At 44.1% G+C, this 20,167-nt stretch overlaps 1 protein-coding gene across 2 annotated transcripts in view; it reads right to left on the bottom strand.

The window, feature by feature from the left end:
* Nucleotides 1-20,167, bottom strand: part of LOC120944825 (RNA exonuclease 1 homolog) — a 104,713-nt gene that overhangs the window by 51,931 nt on the left and 32,615 nt on the right. For both annotated transcript variants that reach the window (XM_040358610.1, XM_040358611.1), the window contains exons 7-11: nt 18,594-18,702; nt 13,906-13,941; nt 11,384-11,533; nt 10,977-11,090; nt 10,814-10,887 (exon numbers count right to left, since the gene is read on the bottom strand). In XM_040358610.1, coding sequence (XP_040214544.1) covers nt 10,814-10,887; nt 10,977-11,090; nt 11,384-11,533; nt 13,906-13,941; nt 18,594-18,702 — 483 coding nt within the window. The remainder of the gene's footprint in view (nt 1-10,813; nt 10,888-10,976; nt 11,091-11,383; nt 11,534-13,905; nt 13,942-18,593; nt 18,703-20,167) is intronic.

Raw genomic sequence — 20,167 nt, 5'->3', positions numbered from 1 at the left:
GTAATTACTACGGGGATTATATACCACCTTTATATAACCCTTCCCATACAGGAAGTACCTCAGTTTTTGTAGCAAAGCAATATCTATCCCAATAAGAGGGGAGGGACCTCTGTGTCCCGTGATGTACTCAAAGAAAACGGCTTGCCTGTAAAATCCTTTTCTTGCTTGTACATCACAGGACACAGAGCAGTCATAGTAACTACTATGTGAGATGTCCCAAAGCAATGCCTCCGAGGGGAGGGAGACATATCAAAGCAGGCCACCATCAGACGTGAGGATTCATACTGCTGCCTGCAGTACACTTGCCGCCTAACTGATAAAATTTAGTGAAATGTATGTACAGAAGACTAAGTTGCGGCCTTGCAAATCTGAGTGGAGGCTTCGTGATGCACTGCCCATGAAGCACTCACTGCCCTGGTAGAGTGCGCGCCAACTTGAAGAGGTGGAACCCTTCTTTTCAAACCATAAGCCTGAATTCTAACCTGACGAATCTACTTTGAAATAGTCGATTTAGACGCTGCCTGCCCTTTCCTGAGCCCTTCTGGCAGCACAAAGCATCAGTTTTTCATATCTGAGCTGTGACCTTCAGATAGAGCCTAACGGCTCTCACCACATTGAGAAAATGTAACATTTTTTCCCTCCGGAGAACTAGAATCTGGAAAAAGGGAAGGGAGACATCTTGGTTCAGGTGAAAACTGGACACTACCTTAGGCAGAAAGGTTGGGCGAAGACGCAATACCACCTTGTCCATATGAAGGATTAAGTATGGCTCTTTACATGAGAAAGCTGCCAATTCTGATACTCTCCTTGCTGAGGTTACTGCCACCAAAAAAACAACAACTTCCTTGTCAAAAGGATTAAAGGGAATATGGCACATCGGCTCAAATGGCTGTTTTTGTAAAGCCGATAAAACTAGATCCAAATCCCATGGGTACAAGGGTGACCTAACTGGTGGTCTTAAACACATTACCCCTTGTATAAAGGCCCGGATCAAAGAATGCGAGGCAAGCGGCCTTTGAAAAGACACTGACAAGGCTGAGATCTGACCCTTAAATCGTACTCAAGGCTAGTTTAATTTTTTACCCCTAACTGTAGGAAGGCGAGAATTCTTCCTATGACATACTTCCGAGGATGCCATCTTTTGGTTTCACACCAGGAAACACAGGAGCTCCAGACCCTATAATAAATGGTTCTAGAGGCCGACTTCTTTGCATCAGGGTAGTTACTACTGAGCCTGAAATTCCCTTATTCTCTTAAATGTGGGCTTCAATAGCCAAACCGTTAAATGTAGCGATTGTTACAATCTCTGCATACCTTCCTCTTTGATCCTGTGTAGAAGCAGTGGCAGCAGCTGAACTGGGGGGGGGGGTGCATAAATCAGTGAAAACTGAAGCCCAAGGGGTTACCAACGCATCTGTCCCACATGCGAGTGGATCCCTTGTCCTTGACAAAATGTTGTCCAACTTCTTGTTGAACCTGGACACCAATAGATCTATGTCTGGGGTGCACCATTTTTGGCATTTGGCTGAAAAAACTTTGGGATGGAGAGAATTCTCCCGGGAACAATTATTGGCAGCTCAAGAAATCCGCCTGCCAATTCTCCACTCCTGGAATGAAGACTGCCGATAGGCAAGGTACATGCTTCTCTGCCCAGGCCAGAATATGGTTCACCTCCCTCTGGGCTGCGTGACTTCTGGCGCCCCCTTGGTGGTTGATGCAAACCACTGTCGTTTCATTGTCGGATTGTACCCCGACGGGACAACCCTGCAACCTAAAGTCCAGGCCATTAGGGCCAGATGCGCTGCCCGAATATCTAGAACACAGGTGTCAAACACAAGGCCCATGGGCCGAATCCGGCCCTCTGGCCCATTTTTTATGTGGCCCTCGCACCTCTCCTGCAGATGCAGGAGAGCTCCAGCCCACCTCTGGTCCTCCTGCAGACCCCTACTATCTGCTTTCAAGCAATACATCCAGCAGCAGCATAAGGAAAGGGGGGTGCACTGTGATGCAAGGAGAGTGGGGGACTCAACTTCTGATGGTGGGGTGGCTCTTGACCTAATGTAAGGGGAGGGGATCAGGGCCGGATTAACAAGGGGGCTGATGGAGCTGCAGCTCCAGGCCCCTTTCTCAAGATAGGTCCATTTGCCCATAAAAAAAAAAAAAACGACTTTGAGGGGTTGTAGCTCGACGACCAGAGGTCACAGAAACCCCACATTTGGGGGGTAGGCATGGGAAGACCTACCCCACAACTGGTCAAAATATGGGATGGCTAACATTTATGGTTCCGGAGATACGGGCCTCCTTGCACAGCCTGTCAGAAGCTACATTCAGAGCGGCCAATATAAATACAAGCTGACACACTGCAGCAAACTGATAGGATCACAGGGCTTATAATAATTATTTGTATATTACTCATGGTAATTAACCCCTTGCCACCCAGGCCAATTCTGACACTTCTCTACTACATGTAAAAATCATCATTTGTTTTTTTGCTAGAAAATTACTCTATGGTGGTCTTTGCGCTTTTTATGTTGCACGGTATAGAGCTGCACGTTTCTGGCTAAAATGAGAATTGCAATTTTTTTGCTTAGAAGATAGATCACGATTCTCTCCCGATTCTTGCGGTGTAACATCATCTTTCACATTAAAACAACAAAAAAAATGGGCTAACTTCACTGTTTTGTTTTTATGATTCATTGAAGTGGGCAAATGCAGTGTGACATAAAATATTGCAGCAATAGTCATTGTATTCCCTAGAGTCTCTGCTCAAATATATATAATGTTTGGTGGTTCCAAGTAATTTTCTAGCAAATATTACTTTTTAACTTAAGAAACAAGTGTTGGACTTTAACTACTTCCATACCAGGCACTTACGCACCTTCCCGCCCAAGCCAATTTTCAGCTTTCAGCACTGTTGCACTTTGAATGGCAATTGCGCGGTCATGCTACACTGTACCCAAACAAAATTGGTGTCCTTTTTTCCCCACAAACGGAGCTTTCTTTTGGTGGTATTTGATCACCTCTGCAAATTTTTTTTTTTTTTTTGCACAACAACTAAAAAAAGACTGAAAATTTAGAAAAAAATTACGTTACTTATTTACAAAAATTAACAGAAAAAAATAAGTTTTCTCTTTCAATTACGGGCACTGATATGGCGGCACTGATGGGCATCGATGAGGTGGCACTGATGGACATCGATGAGGTGGCACTGATTGGCGGCGCTGGTATGCGGCACTGATGGGCACTCATGGGCGGCACCGATGGGCACTTGTGAAGCATATGCTTCAGTGTAATTCTCCCTGCTTGCTTTAGTTATATTGTGTGTGTTGAGGTAAAAAGGGTTCATGTGTTACAGGCTGATTGATATGTTAATGACCCTTCCTCAGCCAGCTCCCTATTTCAAAGAGTTAATTGACTCTTGTGTGTATTGTTCTAAATGTTAATTGATAAAGGAATGTGTCTGATCAGGTTAAACATAGCGGAGCCGAACCGGCTAGATACTGATTAGTTCAATGAGATATCCTTATTTCAAAGGATCTGTATTGAAGACCCCCCACTGTGTGAGGGGGGGCGGAGATTGTCATTGTAACAGTTGTAACCACATATAAGCTCTGTGTTATACCATTAAAAGTCTGTCTTGTTCCAGCAGTAAGCTTGTCTCGTCTCATGTGTGGCTTTTTGGGCGATCCCAGGAATATTCCTCCTCGTGGAATATTGGGGTGATTTTCATTATGGGAAGAAGGGAACGTTGACGGGGATATCATTGTAATACCGTCACAATTGGTTGGCAGCAGCGGGATTTTCCCTTCTACTCTCCTTTACACCCGGATTCCAAGCAGACACTGCAAGAACTACTGGAAGTTCGTGGAAGGATTGCTAGCAACAAAACCAAGCGGGTCATCATAGCAGAATTAATGGAGCTAGACCAGGAGAACGTGGTTGCAGCAACGCCAGCAGTACAAGAGATGGAGACACCAGTGATTCAGGAGGAGGAATCGTCAGCCAACAAGCTAATGAGAGAGAAGCTAGCATGGTTCGGTCCGAACCCAACGGCGGATGTGGTGCTGAAAGTGATGGACCTGTTAGTAAACGCAGAGCTACAGAAGGATAAACAAATAAGAGATGCAGAACTACAGAAGGCTAAACAAATAAGAGATGCAGAACTACAGTTAAAACTGGCAGCAGTCCAACAAGCAGCCGCACATCCTCCAAGCAGTGAGTACAGCACAGCAGACGCAAGGAAGATTCCGTTTAGCGCTTTTAAAGCTTTTGATGAAAAGGACTGAGATTCATAACTACCTGACCGATTTTGAGCGACAATGTAACCTGCACCGAATAGCTAGAGGAGAGTGGGTTGCAATATTGTCAGGCAAACTGTCAGGCAAAGCTTCTGATGCTTTCCGGACCGTGCCAGATCAGGATATCCATAGCTACGCCCGGGTTAAAGAAGCGATTCTGGCTCGTTATGCAGTAACCCCAGAGTCCCACCGACAGAAGTTCAGGGACTCACGCAAAACCACGAAAGACTTACGCGGAATGGGCATGCCAGTTATCCCTGTCGGCCTCTAACTGGGTTAACAGCAGCCAGGCCACCACCGCAGAGGACATTTTGCAACTAATGCTCCTGGAGCAATTTTACAATCACATCCAGACGGATGTCAAAGATTGGGTGAGAGATCGCAGGCCCATGACTCTACCAGAGGCCGCGAAGTTGGCGGATGAATATGCGGATACTCGCAAGACAAACCAGGTCACACCACGGGTACAACCTCCACGACCAACGGCGCCCTCACACCCACCAGCCGCTAGATACCAACCTCCTAACAGACCGATGACATATAGCCCTCGCTATCCACGCCAGGAGGACAACGAACAACGCTGCTTCCAGTGCAAACAGCTGGGTCACTTCAAGCAGAATTGCCCCCTGAATGACACCAGGTCAAATTGGTCTCAACCGGGGTACCGCCCACCAGCAGCAGCCCATTGTGTAGACTCGGCTTGGGATCCCCAGGAGCTGGGTCCGGAAGAACCATTGGACACCCTTTACGAAGTCCTCACGGTACAATCTGTTATTACGGACAACAGGGAACACCATTGTCAGCTGGTCATGGGCGACAGCCATGAGTCGGAGGGGCCCTGGAGGGAGCTGGGCAGAAAGAGGCACCGCCGGCTACCCCCCCCAAGAAGAAGAGGTCCTGGAAGCCGTAAAACAGCTGACTTGGGAGGAGAAGAAGCAACTGGAGGAGAGGGAGTCGCAGCGGGCGTCCCAGATGCGGGCCGAGATGTTCGCCAAGGGCCCACCGGTGGCCCGTTACACCACCACCCAGTTCCTGATGATGAAGGACCACGTGGGGAGCCTGCAGGACATGAGCAAGCAGAAGCTGATCCGTGAGTACATAGAGCTGGAGGAGAGCATAAGCCGCATGAAGGAGGAGGAGAACAACCACCTGAGGTCACAGCAGGCTGACCCCCCCAGGCTCCATGAACTGGAGATGGAGCTGGAGAAGCCCAAAGAGGAGAACCGGTGGCTGCGGAGGGAGCAGAGGGTGGCTGACCCTATGGGGCACCAATTCCCCCCCCCCCTGGACTCTGAGCACCAGTGCTACAGCATTTCAACAAATATAACTTTTTCTTTTTTTTATGAATCTCCTGTGATTGTCACTTCAGAGCCATAACCTGCCCCCTCCCATAGCGGGACACCTAGACGGCGGCGCACAGACCCATTCGCCGTCTTCACACTGACTTCTGGTGACTCTGCAGATTGCACCAAGACTTGGGGACTGACCGGCGTGTGAGCTGACGACCCGGTGGCATACCCGAGTCTGAAACAGTTGCCAAGGGAGGTCAGCTACGCCAAACAGAGTTAACCTCGGACTAAAAGCTCTGAACCCGTCAACCCTACTGGACCAGGGAAGGTCCAACCGGGTTTGCCGGAGCAGGGAGAAAAAGGGGGGCCATTGTGAAGCATATGCTTCAGTGTAATTCTCCCTGCTTGTTTTAGTTATATTGTGTGTGTTAAAGGTAAAAAGGGTTCATGTGTTACAGGCTGATTGATATGTTAATGACCCTTCCTCAGCCAGCTCCCTATTTCAAAAGAGTTAATTGACTCTCTTGTGTGTATTGTTCTAAATGTTAATTGATAAAGGAATGTGTCTGATCAGGTTAAACATAGCGGAGCCGAACCGGCTAGATACTGATTAGTTCAATGAGATATCCTTATTTCAAAGGATCTGTATTGAAGACCCCCCACTGTGTGAGGGGGGGCGGAGATTGTCATTGTAACAGTTGTAACCACATATAAGCTCTGTGTTATACCATTAAAAGTCTGTCTTGTTCCAGCAGTAAGCTTGTCTCATGTGTGGCTTTTTGGGCGATCCCAGGAATATTCCTCCTCGTGGAATATTGGGGTGATTTTCATTATGGGAAGAAGGGAACGTTGATGGGGATATCATTGTAATACCGTCACAGCACTCATGGGCGGCACTGATGGATACTCATGGGCGGCACAGATGGGCACTGATAGGTGGGCACTGGGCATGGATGGGCACTGTGGGGTGGCACTGATTTACCCATGTGTGCCAATCAGTGCCCATTTGTGGGCACTGATTGGCATCTTTTTTGCCCAGACTTTTTTTTTTGCCCCTCTTTTTTTTTTGCCTTTCCCTGGTCCAGGGTGGGCTTCCCTGGTGGTCCAGTGTGGCGATCCGAGGGGGGGAGCTGCGCTGATAAACAATCAGCGCGAACCCCTCATCAGGAGAGCCGCCGATCGGCTCTCCTCTACTCACGTCTGTCAGACGCGAGTGAGGAAGAGCCATCAACGGCTCTTCCTGTTTACATCGTGATCAGCCGTGGTTGGACACGGCTGATCACGTGGTAAAGAGTCTCCATGAGAGACTTTACCGAGATCGGTGTTGCGGCGTGTCAGACTGACATCCTGCAACCACAATGGGCGCGCAGCGGCTCAGAATCCTGACGACGTCATATGACATCCAGTCAGGATTCTACAACCACTTTGCCGCCGTCAATCTGTCATTGGCGGGCGGCAAGTGGTTAAGTGGTTAAATTTAGTTACAATGTTAGATACAAGGTTTTATTTTGTTTACAAACTTGGCAGACTGCTGAGATTTTTTCTTTACACACAGAAGTGTATCCCTTTGATCTAAGAAGGAAGCGTTAGTTACAATGTTTCCTGTTAACTTGACAGACTCTCCAGATATTTTCTTTTGACAGCTGAAAGTCTCTCCACTTGTTATATGAAAGAATCAACAAACTCTGCATTGGAGATCGTCGGGGGGTTTGAATCGAGATCACAATTTTTTTTAACGATTAATTGTGCAGCTCTAGCACAGTATTTGCGCAGCAATTTTTCAAACATGTTTCATTCATTAAAAAAAACACTAGTTAGTTAAGTTAGCACGATTTTTTTTGGTATCCTAAGCGATGCTTTACATTTTTTTTAGGTTGCATGTTTAGAGTTACAGAGGAGGTCTAGTACTAGAATTATTGTTCTCGCTCTAACGATCGTGGCGTATGTAACCTGTGTGTATCTGGCTCTGATACTACCAGTGCCTACTCAGCCACTGACTAGTATCTCTCCCCAGCCTGTCCCCACACACCCTCTCACCTGCTGACCTGTGGATGGGGCAATCACTCCTGCAGTGTTATTGTGTTCTGCCAGTGCGTACAATGATCAGTGTTGCCAACTATAGCTGGCAGCACTGATTGTTTTGGGAAAAACCTAACAGGCTGGTTGTACTCAAGTCGATTAATAGATTGACTTGTGTAAACCAGCTAGCCCATACATAGATTGACTATGGCTGGTCTCTGCATAATTGGCGTAATTTCAATCCATGTATGACCCGCTTAACCACTACGCAGTCCCTAAATATCCTTCCACTCCTGTACATAGTGCTCACTGTCATACTCTCCACACTTCTCTGCTATACATAGTGCCCACTGTCATACCCTACACACTCCTCTCCTGTACATAGTGCCGACTGTCATACCCTCCACACTCCTCTCCTATACATAGTGCCCACTATCATACCGTCTACATTCCTCTCCTGTACATACTGCCCACTGTCATACCCTCCACACTCCTCTCCTGTACATTCTGCCCCATCATACCCTCCACACTTCTCTCTGGTACGTACTACCCTCTGTCATACCCCCACACTCTTCCTGCACATACTGCCCATTGTCATACCCTTCACACTCCTCTCCTGTACATAGTGCCTTTTGCTGTACCCTTTGCACTCCTCTCCTGTACAATGTGCCCACTGTTAGACCCTCCGCATTTCTCTCCCTCACCTGCACATACTTCCCACTTATATACCGTCCATACTTCTCCCCTATGTCGCTTACCCACAAAAACAGTTCTTTAAAATTATACTGAATATCCTCAATGTTACCAGCTCTAGAATCATTAGTACTCATTTAATTTTGTGATTACTACTATGATGTATAGAGGAACATCAGGGATCTCAGGTACTCTAAATATAGCACTTATATAAAAAAAAGTGTCCCTGAAAATATTTTTTAAATGTTGGCAACTGTGCACTTAGGCACTGCCCAAGGGCCACTGGGTCAGTAGGGGCCCCATGAGAGGCTCTGGGATCCTGTGATAATAAAGCGGTAGTAAACTTTCCTGACATTACTACTTTTTAGAGGCCCTGGGGTAGGTTATGCCACAATGTACAAGTATGCACAGCACATTAGTGTACACTTACATTTTCAGACTGAGCCCTCCAGTGCTGCGCTGTGATGAATCAGGCGGGGCCCGGGCACTTCCATCTTCACCCGGTCTTCCTTCTGGGTTCTGTGTCTTTGGTCACTTGCCTTGGCCGGGCTGCGTTCATGTCATTCCCACGCATTTATTTATTATTTATAAAAGGCCCCACCAAAATCCTCAGCACCAGGCCCATAATGTTCTTAATCTGGCCCTGGAGGGGATGCGCTAAACATCTAATCTTACAGATACAACCAGCCCTTTTGAGAACAATCATAATGATGATGCGGCTCACAATGAAATAGAGTTTGACACCACTGCTCTAGAATGTTGATGGGCAAGGCTTTTTCGGACTGACCATTTACCCTGGACAGTGGTCTTCTCCAGAACCGCTCCCCAGCCCAAGAGGCTGGCATCCATTGTTACTACCTTACAGGTTACTGCCATGAAGGATTTCCCTTCTGTACATTTTTTTGCCATTAACCACCGAGACTCTGGCACACCCTTGGGGCCAGATACATTGTACATTCAATGCTGTACTTAAAAAAAAAAAAAAAAAAAAAAAAAAAATGTATATAATTTTTGCCCACGAAAAGCTTTTTGGCGGCATTTGATCACACATATACATACATATATAAAATTGTGTGCTTATATTTCATGCTACGGTAGGAAAGTGTGGCTGCTGCCTATCCCAAAAATTCCAAAGTGGGATAAGCAAGGTAAAAAGGGCGGAGCTTGGTAGCGCCATTACATCACTTCAGGATTTGGAGATCCTAGTCTGTGGAGTGCAAGGCATCCCAGTCACACTGCCGTTTAAGTGTACTGACCCTGCAGCACCATTGGGAGTGCATTTTTAAACTTTTACTTTGGACTTACACTATGAGATGCTTCCCCCTGCCCCCCATCCATCCTTATGTGAATGTACCCTATGACTAAACCTACCGTGGAGGAGGAATAAAACAGAGGAGATAATGGTGCTCTGGTGGAGGTGGATAGCTGGTCAGAGGGATGATAGTGATGAGGAGGTAGAGGTGGAGGAGACACTAGATGAAGAGGAGTTAATCCTAGTGTGATGCTTTTCACCCTTGCAGGGCTACATCTTTATGGTGATCTGAGGGAGCATGTGTGGAGTGTCACCCTTCTTTCACCAGTGATATTTATCCAAACACAAGTCCCTTCGAAATGAGACCATCTATGGATTTATGAACTGACACTGTGGGAGCCAGTGACACCAATACAGTGATCAGTGCTAAACATATGGATGGGAAGGGGTTAAACATTTAGGGTTAACAAAGTGTTAAATGTGTGTCTAACCAGTGTTTATGTTTAATGTAAGGTGCTTTTACTAGGTGATGTGTTGGCTTCAACACAGGGAAACCAATACAAAAAAAAAAAACACACATCCCCACTGACAGGACAGAGCTTTGCATTATTTACATATGCAGAACTCTGTCCCGTCTTCCTCCCTGCCGATCAGCAAGTGTTGGCTGGTAACCCACTGATCGGCTTATACCGTGTCTAAATCACAGCTGGTGCTTGCCCTCTACCCAGAATCATGTATGTATGTATGTATGTATGTATATATATATATATATATATATATATATATATATATATATATATATATATATATATATATATATATATATATATATATATATATATATATATATATATATATATATATATATATATATATATATATATATATATATATATATACACACATACACATACACACACACACACATATATATATACATACACACACTGTGCAGAGCGTCCGCCCTGTAGCGGTAAAACTGTAAAGATAAAATAAGGTAATGTTTTGGTATATGAAATTATACTATCATTTACAAGATAAGCATTGATAAACATCTTCATAACCAAAAATGCAGCATTACACAGTATCTGAATAGCATAACTTGCAACTGATACACGTCTCCAGGATATCATTCCATTTGATCCTGTACACATTTGTACAGTGCTCCAACTGTATTAAATAGACCATATACACAAAGTATGTAGACCCAATCTCTTTCTTTGCACTTTTTACAGTTATGACATATTGCATGCATATCAAACCTTTGCCATTTGGCACCCTGGGGCTCCTACTGCTGCTTCACAACAACTGTAGCGTGTTTCCATTCCACCTGGGACTAAACAGAAAATGCATGATCAAAAAAGAGTTTGTAGTTTCTAAGAGCAAAACTATTTATTAATATTACAATGGGTAAAGTGTACTTGCCTTTGTGTTTTCGAACTCTACCAGAGTGATATGAGCATTCTTCTTTACGTACATGCTTGCCTTGCAATGTCACTGCATAGATTTCTCCACAGCGAGAACAAACTCTTCTAAGAGCTAAGAAAGCATTAGAATTAGGACTAGATTTTTTTTTTACCTCTTACTTCATTTTATACTCCTTTATTAAACTTTAGAAAACAATTTCATATTAAAAATGTATCTAAAATGCACCCCTGCCAAGGAGCAACTCTTCTAACAAAAAATACCAGACGTCTTCCTGTAATACTGACCCAGGGACGTCAGTACTTGAGAAATCACCGACCTGGACCAAGTATGCAGTCCATCATTTAATTACCAGGGACGAAGTGGTTTTAAAAAAAAAAAAAAATTATATATGCGCAGTTACATACCATCATTGTTTATATTTTTCCCTCCAGCATTCTGTAATAAAGCGCTGCCAGGCTTCTCAGGGTTTGGTCGGGGATATCCATTTTCTATCAACTGATCCTCAGACAAGAGGTATTCTTTTAGGAAGTTGTAAAGCGTGGGCCCTGTCAATTCTGTAAATAAATCATGTCAACATAATTAAAATAAAAACCCAATGCATGCTATATTTTAAGTCTGTGGTTTTAGGACCACCTATTCAGAACGCAAAGCCAAAACCTGGACCAATTCAGTGATCTGATGCAGACCAAAAACCCATTTAAAACCAAGCCACAGCCAAAATAAAAATGAATAGTTCACCAAGAAAAACAAATACCAGCTTTTGAAATATTCACCTTCAAAATATTTATTTGTATGGTGAGCTGTAAGGAATTTCTGCCAGACATTGTTGAGGCCAAATATTTAAAAAATATTTTGATGCAAAAACACTGCACATCACCAAAAGAACACCATACTCACAGTGAAGCATGGTGGTGGCAGCATAATGCTTTGGGCCGTTTTTCTTCAGCTGGAACAGGAGCCTTAGTCAAGGTAGAGGGAATTATGAACAGTTCCAAATACCAGTCAATAGTGGCACAAAACCTTCAGGCTTTTGCTAGAAAGCTGAACATGGAGACGTCATCTTTCAGCATGACAATGACCCAAGGCATACATCCAAAACTAAGGAATGGCTTCACCAGAAGATCAACGTTTTGGAATGGCCCAGACCTGAATCCGATTGAAAATCTGTGGGGTGATCTGAAGAGGGCAGTGCACAGGAGATGCCCTTGCAATATGACAGATTTGGAGTTTTTTTTGCAAAGAATGGGCAAATGTTGCCAGGTCAAGATGTGTAATGCTGATAGACGCCTACCCAAAAAGGACAAAAATAATAAAAATAGCCTAAAAGGTGCCACAACAAAGTATTAGTTTAAGGGTGTTCACATTCGTATTATTTTTATTCCCTCCACCCTAAAAAGGATTTCAGTTTACAGATCACAAAACATTTTTTTTATATAAATATATATAATACAATTGTGTACACATACTACCAAAAGTATTGGGACATCTGCCTTTTCATTAACTTTAATGGCATCCCAGTCTTAGTCTAGTCCGTAGGGGTCAATATTAAGTTGGCCCACCCTTTGCAGCCATAACATTTTCAACTCTTCTGGGAAGGCTGTCCACAAGGTTTAGGAGTGTGTCTATGGGAATGTTTGACCATTCTTACAGAAGCGCATTTGTGAGATCAGGCACCGATATGGAAATGGCCTGGCTCAGTCTCCGCAATAATTTATCCCGAAGGCATTCCTTCGGGTTGAGGTTAGGACTGTGCAGGCCAGTCAAGTTCCTCCACCCCAAATTTGTCTTCATGGACACTGGTTCAAATCATTTGGTCCTCCACCAAAGGGGGGGGCGGGGGATTACGATGTGGGGGTTGGACTTAGCCCCTTAGTTCTGATGAAGGGAAATCTTATGGCGTCAGACAGCATACCAAGACATTTTGGACACTTTAATACTCCCAACTTTGTGAAAACCCCTTTCTGTTCCAACATGACTGCACACCAGTGCACAAACGAGGTCCATAAAGACATAGATGAACAAGTTTTGGGGCAAGGAACTTGACTGGCCTGCACAGAGTCCTGGCCTCAACCTGACAGAACACTTTTGGGATGAAGCGAGTGGAGACTGCAAGTCAGGCCTTCTCATCAACATCAGTACCTGACCTCACAAATGAGCTCCTGGAAGAATGGTCAAACATTCCCACAGACCCACTACTAAACTTTGAGGACAGCCTTCCCAGAAGAATTGAAGCTGTTATAGCTGCAAAAAGGGTGGGCCAACTCAATATTGAACCCTACGGACTAAGACTGGGATGCCATTAAAGTTCTTGTGCATGTAAAGTCATGCATCACAATACTTTTGGTAATATCGATCTTTCACCCCCCTTTACCAAAAATATATACACCATCCTAAAATTGGAAACACACACACACACACACACACACACACACGGTAGGACTTTTGGCCAACCAACTTCAAAATCTGCAACTTTTCAAATTTGTCCGACCGTGTGTACGCTCCATCAGACCAACTTTTTCTGGTTTCATCCAACAAAAAGTTGGGTCTGCGAACGGACCAACTTTTCGGCAACAAAAGTTTGATGGTGCTTTGTGTGACCGTGTGTACAGCAATCCAACCAACTTTTGGACAAAGTGCAAATACGAATGCTCAAAACCAATGTTAAAAGCAAAAAACAATAGCAGAATAACCAAAGGGTGGCGGTAAAGAGCAGAAAAGAGCAAAAAAAAAACATGTGATGTTAGGAAACTTTTAGAAAAGTTTGCAGAAAAGTCTGACTGTGTGTATGCTATGGGTGTGGCAGGACAAATCAATTAGGACAAAAATCCAAGGGAAATTTTGTTGGATGTCCTACCGTGTGTATGAGCCTTTAGAAAGAACTTTCAACTGGTATAAATTTTAATGATAGAGTGTTAAAGTAACCTACCATTTTTATCATCTTGTTTCCTTGAACGTTGTGAATCTGGAATGTTGATACAGAAATGATGAGAATTAGGTTATGAGCATTAGTTTGTATCAAACTTTTTCCAGGAAAGCCACATCTGTAGCCTCCAATAAGCTGGAAAAAACCCCCAAAAAAACAAACACACACTATACACCACTTATAGGAATACCAAAAGGGTAATGCAAACCTTAATTACCACTTAACAAGGTGTAAGCACAAGCAAGGTGGCGATGAGATGCTTGGTGTCTTTAAAATTGCTTTTGCCTGTGCTCGCCAAGTGGTAAGTTATAGCGAACATTAAGATTTGATAGCTTTGTAGGAATAAGACTGTCAGAAGATTCTTGATAAACCACTTAAACTAGACCCATTAAGCATAACTTTTTTTGCCCCCATTTGGATATAGAGTAAGGGAGGGTTATAACCCCTATATGTTTTTTTGTTAACCGTGTCCCATTAAGGAGATTTACCTTCACCTTCTGTTGCCTGGGGTTCTAATCCCTCTGCCCTCTATCCAGCACAAGGATTATGACAAAAGTACAATCTTTTTTATTTTTATTTTTTTACAATCAAAGGCGACCTAGTAGGATGCAAGGTTGAACTGCTCAAACCATCTTCTGTCAAGACCCACAGGATGGTGCAAAGTAGTATTCTTCATTCCACGCTGCAACTAGGTGGCATAACTTACATTTGCAGGATTTAAAAAAAATGTTTTTAATTCCAGACAGAATGAATATCAAATGACCCATTCAAACTGAATGTCCTTAGTGATAGCTTTTATGGACATCAAGGCATTAAAATTGGCCCAAATTCTACAATCCCCTAAATGGACCTCAAAGATTCTATACAAAATAGTCAAGCCTCGAACCAGAATATCTGAATTGACGCAAACTAATTTTCTGTGTAGCAGAAATCTTTTATTCAAACCATTTTGGGCAAAGCAATTTGCCATCCTGGATTTGAATTTCAGTTTCAGAACATTCAAATATTTTAGAAACCTTGAACAACTTGGGCCTGTTCACACCAAAAAAAAAAAAAAAAAAGAAGTTGTAATGTTATTGGTCAACCCTGATCGCATCCTCAAGAGATTTCTTTAGCAATGTTCAACGCCTATAGAGCCTCTGTACTTCACATAAGCCCTTTCTAGAATACAAGCAAAAAATAAATAAAAAAACGGACTGTGTGAAAGACAAAACAGACTTTAGTAAAATATAAAAAGATTGCGTAGAGTAACTAGATAGCAAATATGTCAAGCCTTAAAATTATGTGAGCCTGTAAACTGCAACTATGGTAGCTAAAATTGTCCATAGGAGATGCTTTAAAAGCCTTTACAGGTCATCAGTTTAGAGCCAACCTTGAATGATGGCCCTGGAATTAACACTCACTCCATGGTGATAGCCAATGTGCAACACAATAGTTTTCATACATAGAAATTTTTTTTTTATATATAAAAAAATATCCTATATTCTAATCCATGCTCCATGCGCGCGGGAGATTTCAATCCGGCATGGGTCGGCCCTTCAGCCGAGGATCCCCCCTGCACATGCGCCGCTGCACATGCGCCGCTGTGCAATCAGCGGCCCATTGCGAGGGGAATATCTCCTAAACCGTACAGGTTTAGGAGATATAACTTTATACCTACAGATAAGCCTTATTTATTATAGGCTTACCTGTAGGCAAAAGTAAAAAAAGTGGGTTTACAACCACTTTAATGAGTAGTTTCAGCAACACATTTCACAGTATCAGTGGGGGGTCACAAGGCTGCTATGCTTATGCAGTTAGAGCGATCGCCCCCCATATCCAGAGGAAGTCGCCACATTGGAACACAGGCGGGGAAAAAAAACTGGTACTCACACTTCATAAAAGCAGATATCAGGAACAGGCACAAGAGGGTGCCAGAAAGACATCAGATCCTCAGTATTTAAAATATGCAAACACTGCTAAAACCATGTGCATCCTCCATAATCTTTTACAGGTCAGTTTAGAGTTACCCCATGAATAATGGCACTAGAATTAAATACTCTATTACGCCATTTGCGTAAAGTAGCGCTTGTGTACAAACAGAATGCATTAAACGCATCCAATTTGCATGCAATACATTACATTTATGTGCATACACTTCATGCACAAACCGGGGTACAGCCTCATTCACCCATACATGCATATAGACCACTGTAGACATCCAGAAAAACGGTCTCTTTACTCTGCATTGGCAAATGAGCTCATGTTTGGGCGTTTTTTTTTTTTACTTTATTACTGCCAAGTTGCAACCAACGGCGGATCCAGGGGGGGGGGGGGGGCAACAGGGAAATTGCCCCCCCCCCCCCCCGAGACAATCATGTCACATTGGCTGCCGAGTCTCTCACTCATCACCAGGGCCGGACTGGCCCAGCCTGGTAGGCTGCCTGTCCTGAGGCTGATTTGAGCTGTAGCTGACTGCAGCGCTCCCCCTCTCTCCTGCGTGTATGACACCGGGCATCTCTCGCTATGTGTGAGAGCTGGGTCTGTGTTCGGCTGTGCTGCCTGTGCTAGACCTGCTTGTGTGATAGTAGATGGAGATGGAACACTGATTGAATCAGTGTTTTGTCTATCACACAAGCCCGTCTAGTGGGGGAACTTGCTAGAGCACACTGCCCTGCCGAACACAGACCTACAGCACCTGTTTGTTCCATGACACACGTCGGGAGAGGAGATACCTGCTGTGTGTGATCAAGGCAATGCCATGGTGAGTGCCATGCACAGTGGGGCTGCATTCATGCACAGTGGGGCTGCATTCATAGACAAAAGTGGGGCTGCATTCATATGTACAGTGGGGCTGCATTCATATGTACAGTGGGGCTGCATTCATATGTACAGTGGGGCTGCATTCATATGTACAGTGGGGCTGCATTCATATGTACAGTGGGGCTGCATTCATATGTACAGTGGGACTGCATTCATATGTACAGTGGGACTGCATTCATATGTACAGTGGGACTGCATTCATATGTACAGTGGGACTGCATTCATATGTACAGTGGGACTGCATTCATATGTACAGTGGGACTGCATTCATATGTACAGTGGGACTGCATTCATATGTACAGTGGGACTGCATTCATATGTACAGTGAGACTGCATTCATATGTACAGTGAGACTGCATTCATATGTACAGTGAGGCTGCATTCACATGTACAGTGAGGCTGCATTCACATGTACAGTGAGGCTGCATTCATATGTACAGTGAGGCTGCATTCATATGTACAGTGAGGCTGCATTCATATGTACAGTGAGGCTGCAATGATGGGCACTGATGAGGCTGCATTGATCCCTTGTACCATGTCTGCAGTCTCTGACCATCCCTTGTACCATGTCTGCAGTCTCTGACCATCCCTTGTACCATGTCTGCAGTCTCTGACCATCCCTTGTACCATGTCTGCAGTCTCTGACCATCCCTTGTACCATGTCTGCAGTCTCTGACCATCCCTTGTACCATGTCTGCAGTCTCTGACCATCCCTTGTACCATGTCTGCAGTCTCTGACCATCCCTTGTACCATGTCTGCAGTCTCTGACCATCCCTTGTACCATGTCTGCAGTCTCTGACCATCCCTTGTACCATGTCTGCAGTCTGACCATCCCTTGTACCATGTCTGCAGTCTCTGACCATCCCTTGTACCATGTCTGCAGTCTCTGACCATCCCTTGTACCATGTCTGCAGTCTCTGACCATCCCTTGTACCATGTCTGCAGTCTCTGACCATCCCTTGTACCATGTCTGCAGTCTCTGACCATCCCTTGTACCATGTCTGCAGTCTCTGACCATCCCTTGTACCATGTCTGCAGTCTCTGACCATCCCTTGTACCATGTCTGCAGTCTCTGACCATCCCTTGTACCATGTCTGCAGTCTCTGACCATCCTCTACAAACTATGGGATAAATTTATGGCATTTATATTTAAATATTTTTTACTAGTAATGGTGGCGATCATTGATTTTTTAGCGGTACTGCAACATGGCAGCGGACACACCGGACACCTGATTGAGTTCTGTAACTTAATTAGGTGTCCGGTGTGTCCGCTGCCATGTTGCAGTACCGCTAAAAAATCAATACCTTATCAGTACCTTATTTTCTGACAGTGCCCCTCCCGAGACTAGACTCTGGATCCGCCCTTGGTTGCAACCCCCACTAATAGCACAGTGGGAGTGGCAGGTTCTCTTTAAAGGCAGAAGGTATTTCTGTGCTATAGCAGTCAGAAGTCTGCCGCTGCAAGCCTTACATTGGTAGCAGTGAAGAGCGTCCCTGATCTGGAGCAAGTATGCAAATCAGGCGTGTTTGAAGTCCTTACATACGCAGTTCTTTGACAGTTATTGCAAATGGCAATTTTCATGTTACTCCTATTTTCTCATGATTTTTTTTTTTTAAAGCGGTCCTGCAAAACAAGCAACACTTCTGTGACTACGAGAGAAAAAATAAAAAAAGAAGAAAAACCCATGCACTGATTAAGCTTTTGGAAAAATCACCTAGGAAAAAAATAAAAAAAGTGACAAGATACATTGATTCGTTCAGCATACAATAGTTACATTTGTATCTTCTGCTGCAACCTTATTTCTCCATGTCCCTGTGAAATACAAAGTGGTGCTGCAGTACTAAAGCAAGAGGGTAAGGAAAAGGCACATGTGAAAGATTCTCCTACCATTAATAGTGCGTTGATCTCTGAGCTTCTTAAGGCTATTAACAGCTATGCTAAGATACATGTTCTTACTCCCACAACGCTCATAAATTGCCTTTTCTTCTGTTAAAGCCTAGAAAACAGAATAGAAAATCGTCATCAGTCCAAGATTGGCAACTGCTCTCCCCTGAGGGATATCTGGAATTTTCTGCCAACCCTTTCATCACAATTTCAATATCAAGGCCATGAAAACACCTCCACACAGAGGCCACAAAGAGTTTGCATCACTCCTGCTCTGCTCTATTCCCATTTCCAAATTGAAATGCTGGTGTACAATAAAAGGGTGGCTTAATCCTTAAATAAAAAAATAAATAGAAAGAAACGGTTTACATTTTAGTATTTGAGCCACAAAATGAATACATTGCAGCTTGCCAATACTTAATGTTGTGTATGCACTTGTTTTCTTCAAAATTTTCACCTAGTGATCCAGACAGCAACACCTTTCAGTGGCGTCTCCAGCTTTCATATTTAGGGGGGGCACATGGGGGGACAGGGACAAAAAGTAGGGGGGCCAACTATCAAATGCAATTTTATATATATATATATATATATATATATATATATATATATATATATATATATATATATATATATATATATATATATATATATATATATATATAATCTCCTGGGGCCCTTTACTACGATACCACTACGGGCCCTTTCACATGTTCTGCAGTGAGCTCCCTTCCTACTATACTGGGGCCCCCCAGGGTGGCAGAAAACAAGAGATATATGTCACCAGCACACCAAGAAAATATAAGGGTCCAAAGCAGTGGGAGAACTATCATAGTTGCAAAGGTTGTCTTGCCACTGGGCCCTGGTGTTCTGCCACAGTGGGGATCCCCAGCTGTCCTGTCCCTGCTATTTACAGCGCTGGTCTGGCGTCTGTCTCCTTGGCAGCGGCGGCAGTCTATTAGGACCTAGTGCTGGTGACATTATGGGTGCATGCAGGGGAAGGCTGGCACTATTGGTTATAGAGAGCCGAGCCCCCAGCTGGTCACCTAGCAGCAGTAATGCTGTATAACCTTCTCTGTTGACATGCTGATCGGCATGTGATCCAGGTAATGCTCCCAGTCAGATCTAATAAACACAGTATTTATTAGCATCAAGAGTACAACCACAAATATAATCAACCGTATGATCAGCAGCCATGTGGGCTCTATGCCTGTAAAGTGTGGGCTTTGATCAATAAAATCACTGATATTTATGACTAGGATTTGACTAAGAGCATCACCTGGATTGCATCCCGATCAGCATGTCAGAGAAGGGTCCAATGCTGCTAAGCAACCTGCAGGGAGCTCAACTGTCTACAACCAATAGAGATGGGCTCGGGTGTGTTTGAAATCCCACATGCCCGATCACGCCAGGAAGCCGACACTCCACAGTGCTAATCAATGTATGGGCTGCCTAAGAGCTAAGACCAGCCATAGACCGTTTAAATCTCAGCTGGTTCAGCAGAAACTGGCTTTGATTTGTATTATTAATGAGCAGATTCTCTTATAATCATCACTAGTGGTTACTGTATAGCCACTGGT

This window comes from Rana temporaria, chromosome 1, assembly GCF_905171775.1.
Source record: "Rana temporaria chromosome 1, aRanTem1.1, whole genome shotgun sequence".
In the NCBI taxonomy this organism is placed as follows: Eukaryota; Metazoa; Chordata; class Amphibia; order Anura; family Ranidae; genus Rana; species Rana temporaria.
Note: the sequence above shows the minus strand (reverse complement) of the source record. Positions and strands in the feature narration are given on the sequence as shown.